The sequence below is a fragment of the Chinchilla lanigera genome, unplaced genomic scaffold (assembly GCF_000276665.1).
Source record: "Chinchilla lanigera isolate Chin_1 unplaced genomic scaffold, ChiLan1.0 scaffold00027, whole genome shotgun sequence".
Classification (NCBI taxonomy): domain Eukaryota; kingdom Metazoa; phylum Chordata; class Mammalia; order Rodentia; family Chinchillidae; genus Chinchilla; species Chinchilla lanigera.
Window position 1 is genome coordinate 24,375,061 of NW_004955428.1, and position 17,103 is coordinate 24,392,163.

The window sequence follows — 17,103 nt, forward strand, 5'->3', positions numbered from 1 at the left end:
ATTCTGAAGACTCGGATTATGAATTTTGGGGAATGTTTTAAAAATATTTTTCCAAATTTAAGGTAAAAATAGACATTATTATAACTTAACACTGACTATTTAATTTTGAGTATTTATTAGGAAAAATTTATTTTAGAGGCTAACAACATGGAAATGGCAGCATAAGAATGGAATGTTATTGATGTAATATTATTTCACTTGTCATTAATAGGCATTAATCACTAAGATACCAAGAAAAAGAAAATACAAACACCTATAAAATATGGTGTAGAACATACTGCTCATCACAAGACTAGTCCCTGTGGTTCTCGGATGTACGTCACGACACAGCTCTTCTGTACTTACTACAGATTGGTAGCAGGAACTATCTGGGACAGTAACTTAGCAGCTAAAAAATAAAAGATTCTTGATGCACTCAAACACAATTTTGAGGAGATGAAAAAACTTTGTGTAGAAAGAAATTCCCTAAGTTCCATGTCATTTATTAAAAAAAACTAATAATAGTAGAAAATTACTTCTTATAATAAAGGAGCTTAATGAAGTTTTTCATGTTTTTTCAATGCTTTCTACATCCTTTTTCTTTTAATCTAAAGAAGGGAATAGGAAATTGAACCTTTGATTGTTGGATTAAAAATCAACAGTAGAAACTCGGTTCTCATCCTGATTCCTGGAGTAGGCACATTAAGGAATGTGCTTTGAGAAAGGCAGGCCTTCTGGTGTGTGCTTCCTGCATTGGGTTTCTTGAGAAGGACCCGAGGGTGCTTTTTGCTGCTCTGTTCCTCCTTCCACTGCTTCTTCCCTGCTGTAGCTAGAGGACGGGGGAAGCCCGTTCTCTGCTTATCTGGGCCAGTAAGCCAAGTGGCTTCTGTGATCCAGCGGTAAAGGCTGGACTGTGAAAGGGAAGGTTTGTGACTGCTGCAAATCTCGAAGAGAGATCAGTCACTAAAGTGCACTGAACGGGGCTCTGAGGAAGCTTTGAGCCGACACTTCGAGCACGCTCCGCCCTCACACGAGGCCCGGGCTTCCCGCGAGTCCCAGAGAAGCAAAGTTTATGATAACTAAATTTTTACATATGGACATTTGGACAAAATGAAATAGGGTCCTGTATGCTGTAAAAAAGCCATGGGGACCCTCCAGATAGTAAATCTAAGTAAGAAAAAGCATATTCTAGCACTTAATAGACTAATATTATCTTTAATAAACATGTTTCTTAGATATCAGCACTTATAGAAACATCAATATCAACAATCCTCTTTTTGTGTTGTCACATTTCTCCTCTTTTTCAGACAATTCTGAGAGGGTTCAGCAGCAATTCTTGGTACTGGACATATTCAAAATCTCTTCAACCTTTACCCCTCTGGCTTTTCGCCTTCCAGCTTTAACCCATTTGTGATCCTTTCAAATATTTTACATGATTTGCAATGGTTACATGAACTTTTGGGAAGTCATATTTGCACCATCTCATACTTCATTCACGATGGCACTTTAGGAAAAGAAGTTGAAAAAAACTTCCAAAGCATCGCTTTAAAAAATGAATCTGATTGTGAAGCTTCGGAGAAGTTTCCGAACACTGATTGTTCTCTTAGCGACCTTTTGTCTGGTGAGCATTGTGATTTCTGCCTATTTTCTCTACTCCGGCTACAAACAGGAAATGACACTTATTGAAACCACTGCAGAAGCAGAATGTGCTGACATCAAAATTCTACCTTATCGGTCAATGGAGCTGAAAACAGTTAAGTCTCTTGATGCATCTAAAACTGATGCTACCGTCCTCCTCTTTGTGGAGAGCCAGTATTCCCAACTCGGTCAAGATATCATAGCTATCTTGGAGTCCAGTCGGTTTCAGTACCACATGGTCATTGCCCCCGGCAAGGGGGACATACCTCCTCTCACGGATAATGGCCAGGGGAAGTACACCTTAGTCATTTACGAAAATATCCTGAAGTATGTCAGCATGGACTCGTGGAATCGAGAGCTTTTAGAAAAATACTGTGTGGAATACAGTGTTAGTATAATCGGTTTTCATAAAGCCAACGAGAACACCTTACCAAGTACACAACTAAAAGGATTTCCATTAAACCTCTTCAATAATCTAGCTCTAAAGGACTGTTTCGTCAACCCTCAGTCTCCTTTACTGCATATTACCAAAGCCCCCAAGGTTGAGAAAGGCCCTCTTCCTGGGGCAGACTGGACTATATTCCAGTATAACCATTCAACCTACCAGCCTGTGCTTTTAACTGAGCTACAGACAGAAAATTCCCTTTCATTCCTGTCCAGTAAAATACTTTATGCAACAGTGATTCAGGATCTGGGCCTTCATGATGGAATTCAGCGAGTTCTCTTTGGCAACAACTTGAACTTCTGGCTGCACAAGCTCATCTTCGTAGATGCCATTTCCTTCTTGTCAAGGAAGAGACTGACACTGTCCTTGGACCGGTACATCCTCGTGGACATCGACGACATATTTGTGGGGAAGGAGGGAACCAGGATGAATGTCAAAGATGTGAAGGTAAGAGCATTTGTGCTGAAATTTTATGGTAAAATCGGTTTGAGAGAAACCAAACACTTTTTTAAAAAATTAAAACCATTACACACACATGCAGACACACACACACACACACACACATAAACACAGGCATGGACAGGTGGATACAAACAAGAATCCAATCTTTAGAAGGGACTGAACTAAAATATCCCCAAAATACTTATTCTCCTTGAATCTTATTAAGCCTTGCTCATCTTAGTGACATAAACTTAGAATATCCTTTATTATTTTAACATCTGTTGCCGTTTATAGCGAGACTTATAGTTACAGAGCTCTATTTTTCTTTTTTGTTGTTGTTATTATTGTTTTTGCAGTTGTTGATTCTTTGAAATATTTTCCATGCAGTTTGGTTTTTTGTTCATGAATTTTCTGCCTACCCCTATGTCTTTAAGATTTCTACCTACTTTTTCTTCCATTAGATTTAGTGTTCCTGTTTTAATATTTAGATCTTTGATCCATTTTGACTTTAGTTTAGCACATGGTGATAGACATTGTTCTAGTTTTTATTCTTCAGCATGTGGAAAGCCAGTTTTTCTAGCATCCTTATTAAAGAGGCTATCTTTCGTCTAGTGAACATGTTTAACCCTTTGTCAAAGATAAGGTGGCTGAGTGTGTTTGTAGATGTGTGTGCATCTTCTAACCTGTTCCACTAATCTTCAAGTCTTTTTCTTGCCAGTACTGTGTTGATTTTGTCACAGAAGCTTTGTAGTATAATTTCAAATCAAGGATTGTGATACTTCGTGTCTTGTTCTTGTTGCCCAGGATTGCCTTTGCTATTCTAGATCTCTTCAGGTTCCAGATGAATATTAGGAAGGTTTTTTTCCAGATCTGTGAGGATCTGATTAAAAAGCTTTTGCAGATCAAAAGAAATCACCAGCAGAGGGAAAGAAAACCCACAAAATGGGGAAAAATTTTATGCAGAGATCTAATTTTGAAGTGATCACTCTGCTCAAGCTGGGTTTACACACGATGGTTGAAATACAAAGTTGAGAAGTAGTCGAAGACCTTTGTGGAACTTCAAACAAACGAATCATTTGCTTTATGAGATCTTTATGTACGAGTGGATATAGAAACCAATAAATACAGTTTTAGAGAAACATGGCCTAAAAGACTATCTTTGTTATCTCTGTTAACTCATTTTATCAGTTTGAGCAACCCAACCGTGGTACTGCCTACCCTTCTAGCTGTATAATGCCGATTGACTGCAAAACAGATTCAGCTTGCGATTGCTCTTTCATAAAGAAAAAGCCAAATATGAAGCTGTGTGGGATGAGATTCCTAAATAGTCTTTGCTATTTGGTAGACTATGGCAAAAGGATCTCTTAAAACATCAAATTTGAGACCAACTCTGGTCAACATAGAGCCTGCCTTAAAACGCATACACAAACATACACACACATCAAAAGGCAACATACATATACTAGATTAGAAAGAAAATCCTGAGGCTAATTTTCACTCTAAACCTCACTTCAACATTCTCATATGGTCTTCCAATTATGCCTATCTTTTCCTACATACAATTAAAATCATTCTGTGCATAAAGAATTTTAGTGAACAGAAACAAAAATAATAGGATACAAATTGGGATTATAAAAGAATCAAGATTTCTATGATCTGGTTATCTTTGTTTTATCTTCTGGTATTAAAGTGTTTATCTTCCAAAAATGAAACCTAGATGCTACTTCAACATAACAGCTTTTTGTCTCCACCCTAAAACTGTATGACCATTCTAAGACAATTTGATTAAAACCAGTGAGATAGATTCTTTGTAAAAATTCTGTATAGCGCGTGCAGACCAGTGAACTGTTTCTAATGAGCCAGTGAACAAAAGCACTGCCTCACTGTGACCCAAGTGCTCCGTTTCAGGAGGCTACAAACGGAGGCGTGAACACAGGTAAATTCTGTCTAGTTGGTATGTTTATTTCTCTCACTTTTGTATTTGGCATTCCTTAAAAGTAATATAAATGATAGTTTTATTTTCAGTGTAAAGTCATAAATTTGAAAAAAAGTCGTATGCTTCAAGAAGTTTCTAGAGTGCTTATTTCCCGGTCAAAACAACTTAAAATGACAGGATTTTCTTATTTTAGCCTCAGGAACAATATGAATTAAAAGATTTTTCTAACTCCACATGAAGTTGACCAGATCAAATTTAACTTTGGCATTTTTTCTTAGTAGAAAAACAAATACCCACTCTTAAGTACCAATAAAATATTCAGAGATCACTGACAATTTCTAGTCTTGCATAACCTTGAACAAAATAATAGAATAAATTTTTTAATGAAGGCTTCAGCAATGTCACATGTGTAGAGATCATTGAATAGCTAGATAGATATGTAGACATGTAGGCATACTTATATACAGACGTATAGTTTTATACACATGCATATAGATATAGATAGTATCACGGTGCTTATGTACGTGAACACATGCACACATGCCAGTGCTGAAGCTATGGCGTGTGTGCCACAGTAGGTTTGTGTATCACTGAACACTCTCAGTGGCTGGCCATCACTGTTATGTACTACATTAAGTAGTGTACAACGCTTACTAGTGTGCATACACATAGATTACTGTAACTGTCACTTTGAAGAAAGTGCTCTTCACAGTCTTCTCATTGTTTGTAGATCTCCCACAGAACTGCTCTCAAAATGATCTTTTTCAACTTTTTTGTGAGAACTCTTCAAATTCACTCTACTCTTAATGTTCAAGAATGCTATGCATTTCTATGAACTACAGTCATGATGTAAAACAGTGGATATCTTGAACTCATTCTTCCTATCTAAGTAAGATTTTACATATTTTGGTGGATATAGCCCTACTTCTAGACTGTCTATCCCTGGTTTAAACCAGGAATTGATTCTACTCTCTGCTCTTATGTATTAAAAACTTGGGGATGTTTCATAAAGGTGAGATGGTACAGTATTTATGTTTCTATTCCCAGCTTATTTCAATTAAAATAATGTGTTCTAGGTTTAGGTTTATTCTTGCTGTGGAGAATGACAAGATTTTCTTCTTTTTAAGATAAATGGAATTCCTCTGTGTGGGGGGGTGCCTTTTTCTTCATTCATCTATTTTTTTTTTTTTTTTTTGGTCTTTTTTGAGACAGGGTCTCTCTATGCATTTCAGGCTGGCCTTGAGCTCACTTTGTAGCCCAGGCTGGCCTTGAACTCACAACAATCCTCCTGCCTCAGCCTCCCGAGTGCTGAGATTACAGGCATGCGCCACCACATCCGACTTCATTCATCTATTGATGGACACTTATTTTTATGCCATTTCTTGGATACTGTAAATATTGCTGAAACAAAAAAGAACAGGAATAACTCCACTCAACACATTTATTTCATTTCATAGATGCAATGTCATATACATATATATATACATATAAACATATTCAAGGTGAAATTTGTAGATTATCCAGTAATTTTAGTGTTTATTTTCTGAAGAATTTTCAGATTATTTTCTTAATAACTGTCTAATTTACCTTCCTACCAACAGTGTACAAGGGCTCCCTTTTCTCATCTCCTCAGTAGTTTGCGATCTTGCACTTAAAAGTATATATTCATTCTAACAAGTGATAGATTTCTTATTATAATTTTGATGTTTTTTTTCTAACAATTATCATATCCCTTGCCAAATTATTTCAGCTATTACTTTTATCTTTTAGGCTTCATACTAAAGATGTAAGCAACTTACATTCCACACTGAGTAGTAAATGGCTCTGAATTTGCCTCTGTGCCTCCTTCCACCCAGTTTTACACTTTCATGTGTTTTCATGTCTATTTTAACATTCTTTCTTCAGTTAGAACAACTCTCTTTAATAATTCTTTTAATATAGATTTGAAAAACTATTTAAAAGTATAGATCTAATGGTGACGAAATCTCCAGGTTTTTACTTACCTGATTAATTCGTTATCCTCTTTGATTTGGGGACCAGCTTTGCAGACTCTAGCATTCTTGTTTGGCAGTTCTTTGTTCCCTTCAGCACTTAATAAACATTGTTTTTCTCTCCCCCGACCCATAAATTGCTGCTAGAAAGTCTACTGGTAGCCTTATTGGAGCATAATTGTGTGTGATATGTTCTTTGAGTGATTTCAGGAGTATCACTTGTTTTTTGAATATTTGATTTTTTGTTATAATATGCCCTGATATTGACTTGTTTGGATTGAATCCTGTTGGTTACTATCAATCTTCCTTTATCAGGATATGTATGTATTTTCTAGATTTGCAAAACTTTTTCTATTTTTTCTTTAAATAATTCTCTGACCCTTTTTCTCCTTTCCTGAGAGTTCTATAAGACAGTCTTTGTCTTATAATAGTTTGGCTTATGAGATGCTTATTATACGGTGATCCAAGAGCACACCCATACAATCATTACTTTAACTTTCAGTGCAGTATTCAATAATTCATATGAGAGTCCAACACTTTATTATTATAAAAAGGTTTTATATTAAGTGACATTAACTATAAGCTAATGTAAATATTCTGGGAGTGTTTAAGTTCGGTTGGTTTAGCTATGATGCTTGGTAGGTTAGATATATTAAGTGCATTTTGTCCCATAATATTTCCATCCTACAATGGGTTATTGGAATAGAACCTGATTGTAACTTAAGGAACATCTGTAACTCAAATATTTCTCTCAGAAGTATTAACTAATTTGGTTGAAATTGAAACTTATTTACCTCTTGGATTACTTACAAGTCAATAGAAGATAATGTTTTGTGAAAATAAAAATTCTAGCCATCACCTTTTACATTGAAGTTTTTGTTGTATTTTTGGATCAATATTATTTTGTTAAGAAGAATTTTAATTTGTAGAAAGGTTCAGTAGAATCCCATGTTCTTTGTAGGACTTCAAGTCGCACACTACCAGAAGAGGTTAAACCCATCCTCCTCCAAACTCTACACTAATTTTTAAAAGTAAAAGGGTGAGATATCTATAGATATTTTTCTGTTATTCTGAAATAGAAGGTAGAGAAATTCCTTCTCTTAGTAGAATAAATTGAGTGAAACAGGAATGTTAATAGATGACAATTTTTGGTTATAATGTACTTGAACTCTTCCCCCAAAAACTGCTCACAATTAGGCGGAAATAACTGGACGCATTTAACAATAAAGAGATATAACCTGATATAAACATTGTTTCAAACTCACACACACACACGCACACCTTACACATGTTAATATATTTTTATTTGAGCCAAATTTTCTATTTTCAGATTGCAATGCTAGATCATATTATTAAAGAATACACTTTTTTCAAAACATGGTGATAAGATATTCATAATGGTTGTTATATTACATAATGGCATCTTCAAAATGGTTGCATATATAACCAGATATAGGCGTGTAAGACTGATTAAACAGTTACACATTAACACTTCCTTTCAATAAACCAGCAGGTATTAGTAGTACAATTATCCTGGCTATCCTGTGTATAAATATACATATTTTTTTTCTACCTTCATTCTTTTTCTTCATTTGTTTTTGTTATTTTGGGTTTTTTCTTTTCTTTTTAAAATGAAAAACAAAATTTATATGTATATACAGGGATAGCTGGGATAGGTGTACTGCTGATGTCTGTGGTTTAATGAAAGGAACAGTCAATGCTTAAACTTTTCTTTTTTCTTGACCAATTCTTTTTTTTTTTTTTTTTTTTGGTTTTGGTTTTTCTCCGGTACCGGGAACTGAACTCACGACCTTGCACTTGCCAGGCAGGCACTTTTCCGCTGAGCTAAATCCCCAGCCCCTTTCTTGACCAATTCTACATGTTTGTACCTGGTAATCAGAATGATGGATCTGAAAACAACAATACGCAGTATAAAAACCATTGTTCAACTCCTACCATCTTGTATGGTGAAGCCCTGCATCATTTTTTATTATTACTTGTTACTGTTTTTGATTGTTTGTTCAGTCTTACATTCCTACATCTGGTAGGCTGAGCAACTGTGTTGAAGATAACAGTATGTAATGCAGCAACCATTGCTAATTCCTATCATTTTGTTTTGAGGTTATGTATCATTTTTGTATTGTTTTGATTTTGTCTTCATTGTTGTTTCATTAGTTTTTTATCTTTAAAATTTAAAAAAAATACAATTGTTAAAGGCACACAATTGTGATGCTATGAACAGAACTTAAGCTTGTAACTGAATGTGAAAGCCCATTTTTCCTATGATGTGGTTTTGCCTGACCTAAGCAAGGCATTATCCATCTACTTTCTTCATAGATGCTCATTACAGAAATGCTATTGATAGTCAAGCAATAATGCCCTTTTAGGGAATGCTAATATAACCAGGGATTACCTTGATTATCAAAACTTTGTTATAAAAAGTCTTGCAGCCAGTTATTCCAACACTTCTGGACAATATTTCATTAGAATATATGTTATAGTCATAGAGATTTGGAAGGATTTTACAAAAGGTATCTCCAGCCCTACTTCTTTTGAGAGTGTAACACAACCTTTAATGACTTCAGCAGATAGTGATGTTCTCTCTGATCTGAGCTACTGAATAATGGATCCTCTCTTTCATTTAGTATTTCACATAGGAGTCAACTACAAATTAGTCATTAAGACCATTTTTCTCAAGAATTTAATTATGGCCTAAGTTATATAAAAGCAATCTTAGACATGACTAGAAAATATTTAATTCACAATTGTTATACCATCCTTTAACTGGTGAGTGCAAATTAATTAGTCATAGAGAAATTAATTTACTACAAAAAGAAAGAATAGTTACACAATAGTTTCTCAAAACAAGTGAGTTGCATATTATAAGCGTAGGGCAAAAGTAGAAAATAATTTATGCTATAAACTGACCCCCAAAAAAATAATTTACTAGCAGGCTAATTGCTTTGATTGTAGTCAAATAGTGTTCCTAATATATTTAGGTTTAGGTTAGTGTTAAGGCCTCATCTAAACATAGGCATTATAGAAATAGTATAACTTCAGTGTTTCATGCATTTATTTTATTGTACGTTTCCTGAGTTAAAAATCATGTTTTCAAAGATACAGTGGGAGAACATAATAAATTGTGTAAAATTTGATGACTAAAACAAAAACGTTAATACAATTTAAAGAAACCAGTTAGTAGAGGGTCTTGAAATACAAAGAAATGGGTTTTGGTTAATATCCATAGCCATTTGGAAGCTTTTCCTCCTTTCTAAAGCAGGAAGTAACATGATAAAGTTATTCAAAAAAGGTTATGCTATTAGTAATATGAATATCTATGAAAAAATCCATTTCAGAACTACTTTAGAAGTCATGACAATGATCAAGGAACAGGTTTGTATAAACAAGAAAGAAAATTCTTAGAACTTTGGTTACTAATTTGAACTAGGGTTAGAGGAGGAAAATTTTAAAAGGCTGTTAGTTCTGAGGTTATGATCTTAGAAATATAGGCACTATGAACATCAGTGTAGGAGATGAGACGCTACCATGGTAATCAGGAAGAGTAATTTTCTACATTTTACAATTTTAAGTACTATAGATTTGTTATATTTTATAAATTGTAATACATTGTAAATCCTTTTATATTTATGACTTAACAGAGTTAGTATGAAATGTAGAACTGAAAAGGAAGGGATGATCTGTGGTACATGAAATTCAGACTTGTTACGTATCAGCCTACGTAGTTTTAGCAATATAAAGGAATCTAAGCTGAAGAGCTGGGTCGGTGATCCCGTCTGGCAGCCGAGCAAGCGTTTCTCAAAGTTCTCTGACAGATTCTAGGCATGCAACCTAGCTTGCAGCAGCCAGGAGAGGGTAAGAATGAGGCAGTGGCCCAGTTTGATTACAGTAACATTTATCAGAATATCTGGCTGTAGCAGGAAGGCGCCTATTCCCTGGGCTCAGGATTGCGGTTGATACCTCCTCCCTGAGAAACGGCACAAAAGACAGTGATCAACATTATAGAAAGGGTGGGTTTTGACAACACGTGATGCAGCAGAGGGCCCATGGCAGGAAATCTGGGCCCAGGTTAGTCACAAGAACTTTCAGTGAGAAAGACACTGGTGAGATTGTCTTGAAACCACAGCCCTGACAGCCCAGTCTAGGACTCCTTAGGGCTCCATGGTCAGGGAGGGATTGCACTTAGAACCGTACAGAATCTTTAGTGCCCAGCTGGGAGGATTAGATGTATTGTTTGAAGGTCTTCAGTTGGCTCAAAAATAAAACAGGTACTATAATAAGAATGGACCTTTCCTTACATAAACTTTGTAGAATCATTGCCTCAGTTAAACTATTACTGTAAGTAGAGTTTACATTAATTGAAAAGACAAAGTTCACATCAGGCATTTTGGCAAAGTTTGTAACGATCCCAGACAACCTCGAACTATTGGAGGAGGAGTCACTATACCATATATACTTCATCGTAATTTTTCTTTTTTTAAATTTAAAATATAAATGTATGTACCCAGCTTTTTCCTGTGATTTAAAGTGTTACCATTATTTCACTCTGTAAATGAAAAGAAAGTACATCTGGTCCAGAAAACATTCCTTTGTGGAAGCAAATAAAACTTTTGCTATATTAAAAAAAAAAAAAAAAAAAAAATGAAACTCGTGTAAGAGTACACCGAAGAATGAAAAAAATGTACAATTTGGTTGTAGATATTGTGAAATAGGAAGAAATTGTTCAAAGGGGAAGGGGACCTAGGAGGGGGAGGGGAAAGGAAGGAAGGGAAAAGAAAAAATGAGAAAAGAAGGATAAAATGGAAACAAAACTTTGTAAATAAGGAGTAGAGGAGTGTTTGAAGGGAGAGAAAGGGAATGGGATGAAAAAAGACAAATCAAGGTGTATCAGTACAGGTACAAATTCTGTATGATGACTGTGGTCAGTGTATACACCTGTTGCACCAATAACTTAATTTAAAAAAAAAGAAAAAGTGAAAAAATATACCATGTTATAGTTGATACATTGTGTCAACTTGGGGAGTCTAGAAGTTTGGCTAAGTGGCTCAGCAGGCAGCCAGGTGCTTACTTTGTATTCATCCTGAGTCTGTGGAAGAGGAGGACCTGGAGATTATGTGACTGCTACACACCCTTTAGGTGGGGGTAGCCTGTTTACAATGTAAGGGAGGGAAAGAGGCTGCTGGCGGGGATTCCTCCCTTTTGCTCTGGCTGTTTGCTGTTCGGCTGCCATTCCCCTCTTTGCTGTGTTGCTTTGCTATCTTATGCCTCAGAGCCAGCCAAGTATGGACTGAAACCTCCACAAACTGTAAGCTAAGTAAATGTTTCCTTTCTTAATTTTGGGTGTTGGGTATTTTATCTCAGCAATGAGAGAAAAGTAACCAAGACATACCAGCAATGCCTTCAGCAAAATTTATAATTTAATTTGATACCAAAATCATGCATTACTCATCTCTGGTCTCTGCTTCATTCTTTATCGTACAGTTTGCACAGAACATGTAGTATTCCATTCACGATTTTGATAATACAGGCAAGACATAGTCACAACGATCTGCACAGCCAGGCAGAATGAAATGTATGTTAGGACAAAATTATTGTGGATGCCAGGAACAAAACAAGGTAAAAGTGTTTCTTCCTTGAGGAAGCAGGGAATGCTTTGGGAAGGAAGTGGTGTCTGCGTGCTCATGGCGGGGGAGAGCACTAGGCTGGAGTCTCAGGGAGCCTTCTAAGCACTCAGTCAGCCAGCTGACACTCGGCTATATAGCTAAGTGCTCACCAATTGTACACAGACATATAATGCTAAGAGGAAGCATATGTAATATTTGTGCATTTTCTGAATGAATGAAGTCAACAATGGCATGGTCATAATTTGAGTATGGGCTCCAGCATTAATTAATTATTAGTTATCTTTGAGCATGTTTATTAACCACTTCTACCCTAATATTTATATGTAGCTTCCAACGCAAAACAACCCAGAGTGTAGTATTTCCATGGTCACTGTATGGGATAAGGGGGGAACAGCCCCTGACCAGTAAGATAGCCTTCTTCTCAGCCCAGGGGTAATGAGAATGCTAGGGGAGATCCTGAGGGTCCATGCAAATAGAGCTGACGGAATCAGACATATGTTCTATGGAAGATCAAAAAAGTAGTGCGTAGTTACTTGAATCATTATTGTTTTCTGCCTGTGTTAATCACCATATACAGAACTAGGCAGATGAGAAAGTATTAGAAAGATGAACGCTTCAATTAAAACATGAGGATGTTAGTAGTTTAAGATCTACATTATGGCGAATTTAGAGGAAGAAAATCTAGATTTCTTTTGACATTTCCAGGGTGGCAGTGTGTACCTAGAAATTATCAGTGTTAATTCTTGTTACCTTAGTGGCAATCACTAAATAGGAATGAATAAAATAAGAGAGAAAATAAATTAAATGAACACTTGGGGTATCCTGGCTTAAACCTGCGACAAGCTGGTTCCATAAAATCGCTTCATGCATCAAGATGATACCTATCCTGACAGCCTCTTGTAAGCCTCTCAATGGTAGTAAGGAAGAAAGTGTGAAAAGTTCAATGCACTGGAAGCTGGGGTGGGGGAGGGGAAAAAAGAGGGGAAAGAAAAAGAATGTCTGGCGGAGAGCAAAACAGTGCTTAAAACAGAATACACATATTTGGCACTTTGAACTATATTTCCCTTTTATTTATGACCTATTGAACAAAAAATTCAAGATGACTCCCTCCCAGCAACACTGGGAAGGCACCAAATGATGCCTTGTCATAAATATTCCAGAAATTTAGAAAGTTGTATAAGGGTTCACAATGCAGCAAACAAGGAAGTGACATCCTCACTTATAATTATTGTGCCCATAAATTATGGTCAACTGAAAGAGTTTTAGCTCTTTTTCATGGGTTTATTCCCTTCATGACAATATTTGTTGTGAACATGTTTATTTGTATTAAGAACAAGGCTATCAAATGCATGATTTCATTTAAATCTCTTTCCCGACTTTATACATGTATAGTGACTAAAGTGAATATGTATACTATTATTTTCTTTCTGTGCTCTGGATCAAACCCAGGACCTTGTATATGTGAAAGTACACATGTGACCTACTGAGCTACACTCAGAGTCCTAAACATGTATTTCAAACTGCAGCCTGTGACTCTATGAGGCTTTAGTACCCAGAATATTTTAATATTCTTATGCAAATCAGACTTAATTTAAAGATTGGGCATTCTCTGGATTCATTTGCACTTGAAGCAGGCTAGAGAGAAATGGATCCAACACCACCATTACCGTTCACTTTGGTTAGTTTGTAATAAAAGATAATTACTAAGCAGAGAGCAATCTCTAGAAGCACTGGGGAAGAACCCAAGTCAAGTCCATGAGGTTTCATTTTATTACTGAAGTTAGAGTAATTATCACCATGGGAAAGAGAAAACATTACAAGGTATTTTGATAAAAACAACCAAGCTGACTAAATCTCTGCAAGGTAAAAGAGCTAACCTCTTATTAGAGACTAAACTTCTGCCTTAAAAGTGCTGGGGGCATTTTTTCAATTGATTTTCTAGACTCTGTCATCTTATGATGATACAAAGAGTAATAAATTAAGAAATTAATTGGCCCAGATTATAATAAGCCTTTTGAGCTAAGGCTGTTATGTTCGGGTTAGGACAAGTTATCAAAATTCCACAATATAGTTTCATATCTCAGGAATGACTTAAGAACAAAACAACAAAATGAAAAATTTGCTCCTTTTATACTCCTGGGAGAGGTAAAAATATTTAAACTGCCATGGGAAATATCAACCTGCTTCTATAGTTCTGAGGGAACAAGAATACATTACTATAATTATCTTTAATAAGATAAACTACAGCAGTCACAGACAGCGCACTTTGTTCTCATTTAACTCATATGTGCACCTATTCTGCCAGTCATTCGTTAGCGTGTTGCTGAAGTTACTGACGATTTCAGCCATCACACTTCCCCCTTAAATAAATACAATTTCTCTGCTGTATTTCTATGTTATTATAATTTTAAAATGTTTATTACACTTCAAAGAGTATAAAAATATTGTAGAACTTAATGGATACTAATGCTATTACTAATAGTAATACCAATGCTACTACTAATAATTTAATGGAACAACTCTGCACACACCACCAAATTTAGAACAGAAAAGAATGCAACCGTTATCGCAATTCCATGCCATCTTGCCCGCGGGAGAGGCATCAAGCGTCGTTCATTTTGAATTCGTTTTTTTGTGTTTGTTTTCTTTACTCTGGTATTGTATCTTTAAAAATGAGTTGTTCAGACTTTTAGGCTTTTCATTTAAATTTATGTAGATTCTTATCATACGTGTTATCTCCCCATTGTTTTAATCCTTACTGATGTTAATCCACATTGATTATGCTTCAATTCAGTGATTTTATTTTGTATGTAATATTTATCTTATTGATGATGATACTATCAGACTTAAACTTTTACACTTGGTAGCTGCACAATTGTATAAGATATCATTTTTGCATTTTCCTTTTTATAAAGCTGATTCTCTTATACTTAATAACCCTTTCTTTTCCATATATTTGCAAAGTCTTTATTTGCTTTCCCATTTTAATTTTGATTTGTTTTTATAATGATTTGTAGAAGTGCTTTAGATAGAGTTGAATTTAATGCTTTGTTAATGATACATTTGCAAATATCTTCTCTTGGTATCTTAGATTGTTTTCACATAATTTAGTGGTATCATTTGAATGGTAAAAATATTTAATTTTTTACAGTTCTAAAACATATCAATACTTCATCATTATTTGTGGTCATTTTTATATGTATGCTTTGTTACTTCAAAGTATGTATATAATACTATCCATACTTGTCATTTAAATGATCTTTAAGTGTATGAGTCTGAAAATTTTATTTGGGGACATTCTTAAATTACTAATCTTCTTATTTAGCTTATACTCTATTTTTCAGATTACAATTTCCTTATGAGTTATTTTTCAGTTTATATTTTCAAGAAATTCCTCCATTGTGCACTTACAAATTTCTTATTTTAAATTGTTCATATTGTATTAGACATTTATTATATTTTATAGTTCTCTGGATTTTGATTATTTCACATTCTTTTTTATTTTGAAGAGAAAAATAATAAAAATGATACAGAATTTCAAAACAAGATGATAGGAAATGAACAATGGTTATTATATGGAATATTGTTATCTTCAAAATAGTTGCTCAGATTACAAGATATAAACATGCAAAACTGATCAAACAGTATAAGCACAAACTGTTTCAACAAACTAGTATACTTTCAACAAAGTATAGATTTTAAGTAGCATAATTATCTTAGCTATCGTGTATATATTTTTTTTCTTCTGCCATTACAGTTGTTTTTTCCTTTTGAGCATTTTCTTCCCTTTCACAATATGTAGTGTGTATTTTGAATCTTTCTCATTATTATTTCAAATGTTCATTTATTTTTATTTTTCTCTCTGCCATTTTCTTTGTTTATCCATTTGGGAAAAATTAACTAATTTCCTTTTTTTAAAATGGCTTTATGGTGTCTGATTTCTGTTTCAGTGTTGGTTATTGTCCTTGTACATTATTTTATTCTACAACTTTTATTTAATTCTTATGTTCTTTTCCTGTCTTCTTAAAATATGGAATGATGTCATGAATTTCACCTTGTCTCATATAAGTATTTACAGTCATATCTTATAAGATTACAATTTTAGCTAAGTACCTATTTTTAAAGTACTATAGCTCTTATCCTTCAGTTATGAGCACTAATTTTTACTGTGAGTTCTTCTGATACTTTAATCAATTATGAATCTTTTCTTAAATTTGCTAATATATGAAATGTTTTAATTATTCTTTAAAATTAATGTGTAATGGAACATTATCTCTATATTCAATGTTTACTGAACTACTAAGAGTTATATTATGGCTTAAGCCATAATATAAACAGCATTTTCTTTCAATTTACTTTTACATGTGTTTGAATAGTAAGTATCATCAGTTTGGGGAGTTCGGATATCTAATATCATCCCTAAATAAGACTTGTATTACTAAAATCCTTTATAGTATTTCTAAATTTTTGTGTATTGATTTGTCAATTTTTATTTAATATGCACCAAAATCCATGTTGAGTGTGGTAAGTTTACTGCTGTCTTTACTAATACTTTCAATTTGTAATTTACATATTGTAAAGCACTGTTGAGTGTTTTTAAAAGTTTAGAATTACTATACCTTCCTGAAAAATTAGGACCACTACCATTATCATTATGAAGTGACTCATATCTGAAGCACTTTTTGTGTAAGATTTTCTTTAATTTAATATTAAGATACATTTCAACCCTTTTGCCTTAAATCATATATTTTTACTACGAGTCATTTGTGCATGATGGATTTGTTGTGCCTCTTATAAACAAAATATAAATTGATTATGTTGATGTTGTTTATAATACAGTCTGAAAAATCTAGCCTTATAGTAGTGAATATAATCAAATCTCCAGAATATTAAAAAAATCAATATTCAAAGAAATGACAGCTATGACTTTTCAAAAAACAATCAGTGAATATCAGCAATTTCCCAATTTATAAAGCCTTTCCAAAAGCTATAGAATAAACCTAAAGAAGACTCCACCTACATATATATATA

The 17,103-nt window shown here is 34.4% G+C and overlaps 1 protein-coding gene across 2 annotated transcripts in view; it reads left to right on the top strand.

The window, feature by feature from the left end:
• Nucleotides 1-1,526: 1,526 nt before the first annotated feature.
• Nucleotides 1,527-17,103, top strand: part of Ndst4 (N-deacetylase/N-sulfotransferase (heparan glucosaminyl) 4) — a 259,969-nt gene continuing 244,392 nt past the window's right edge. For both annotated transcript variants that reach the window (XM_013515257.1, XM_013515258.1), the window contains exon 1: nt 1,527-2,509. In XM_013515257.1, the coding sequence (XP_013370711.1) occupies nt 1,532-2,509 (978 nt within the window). In that variant the 5' untranslated portion in view covers nt 1,527-1,531. The remainder of the gene's footprint in view (nt 2,510-17,103) is intronic.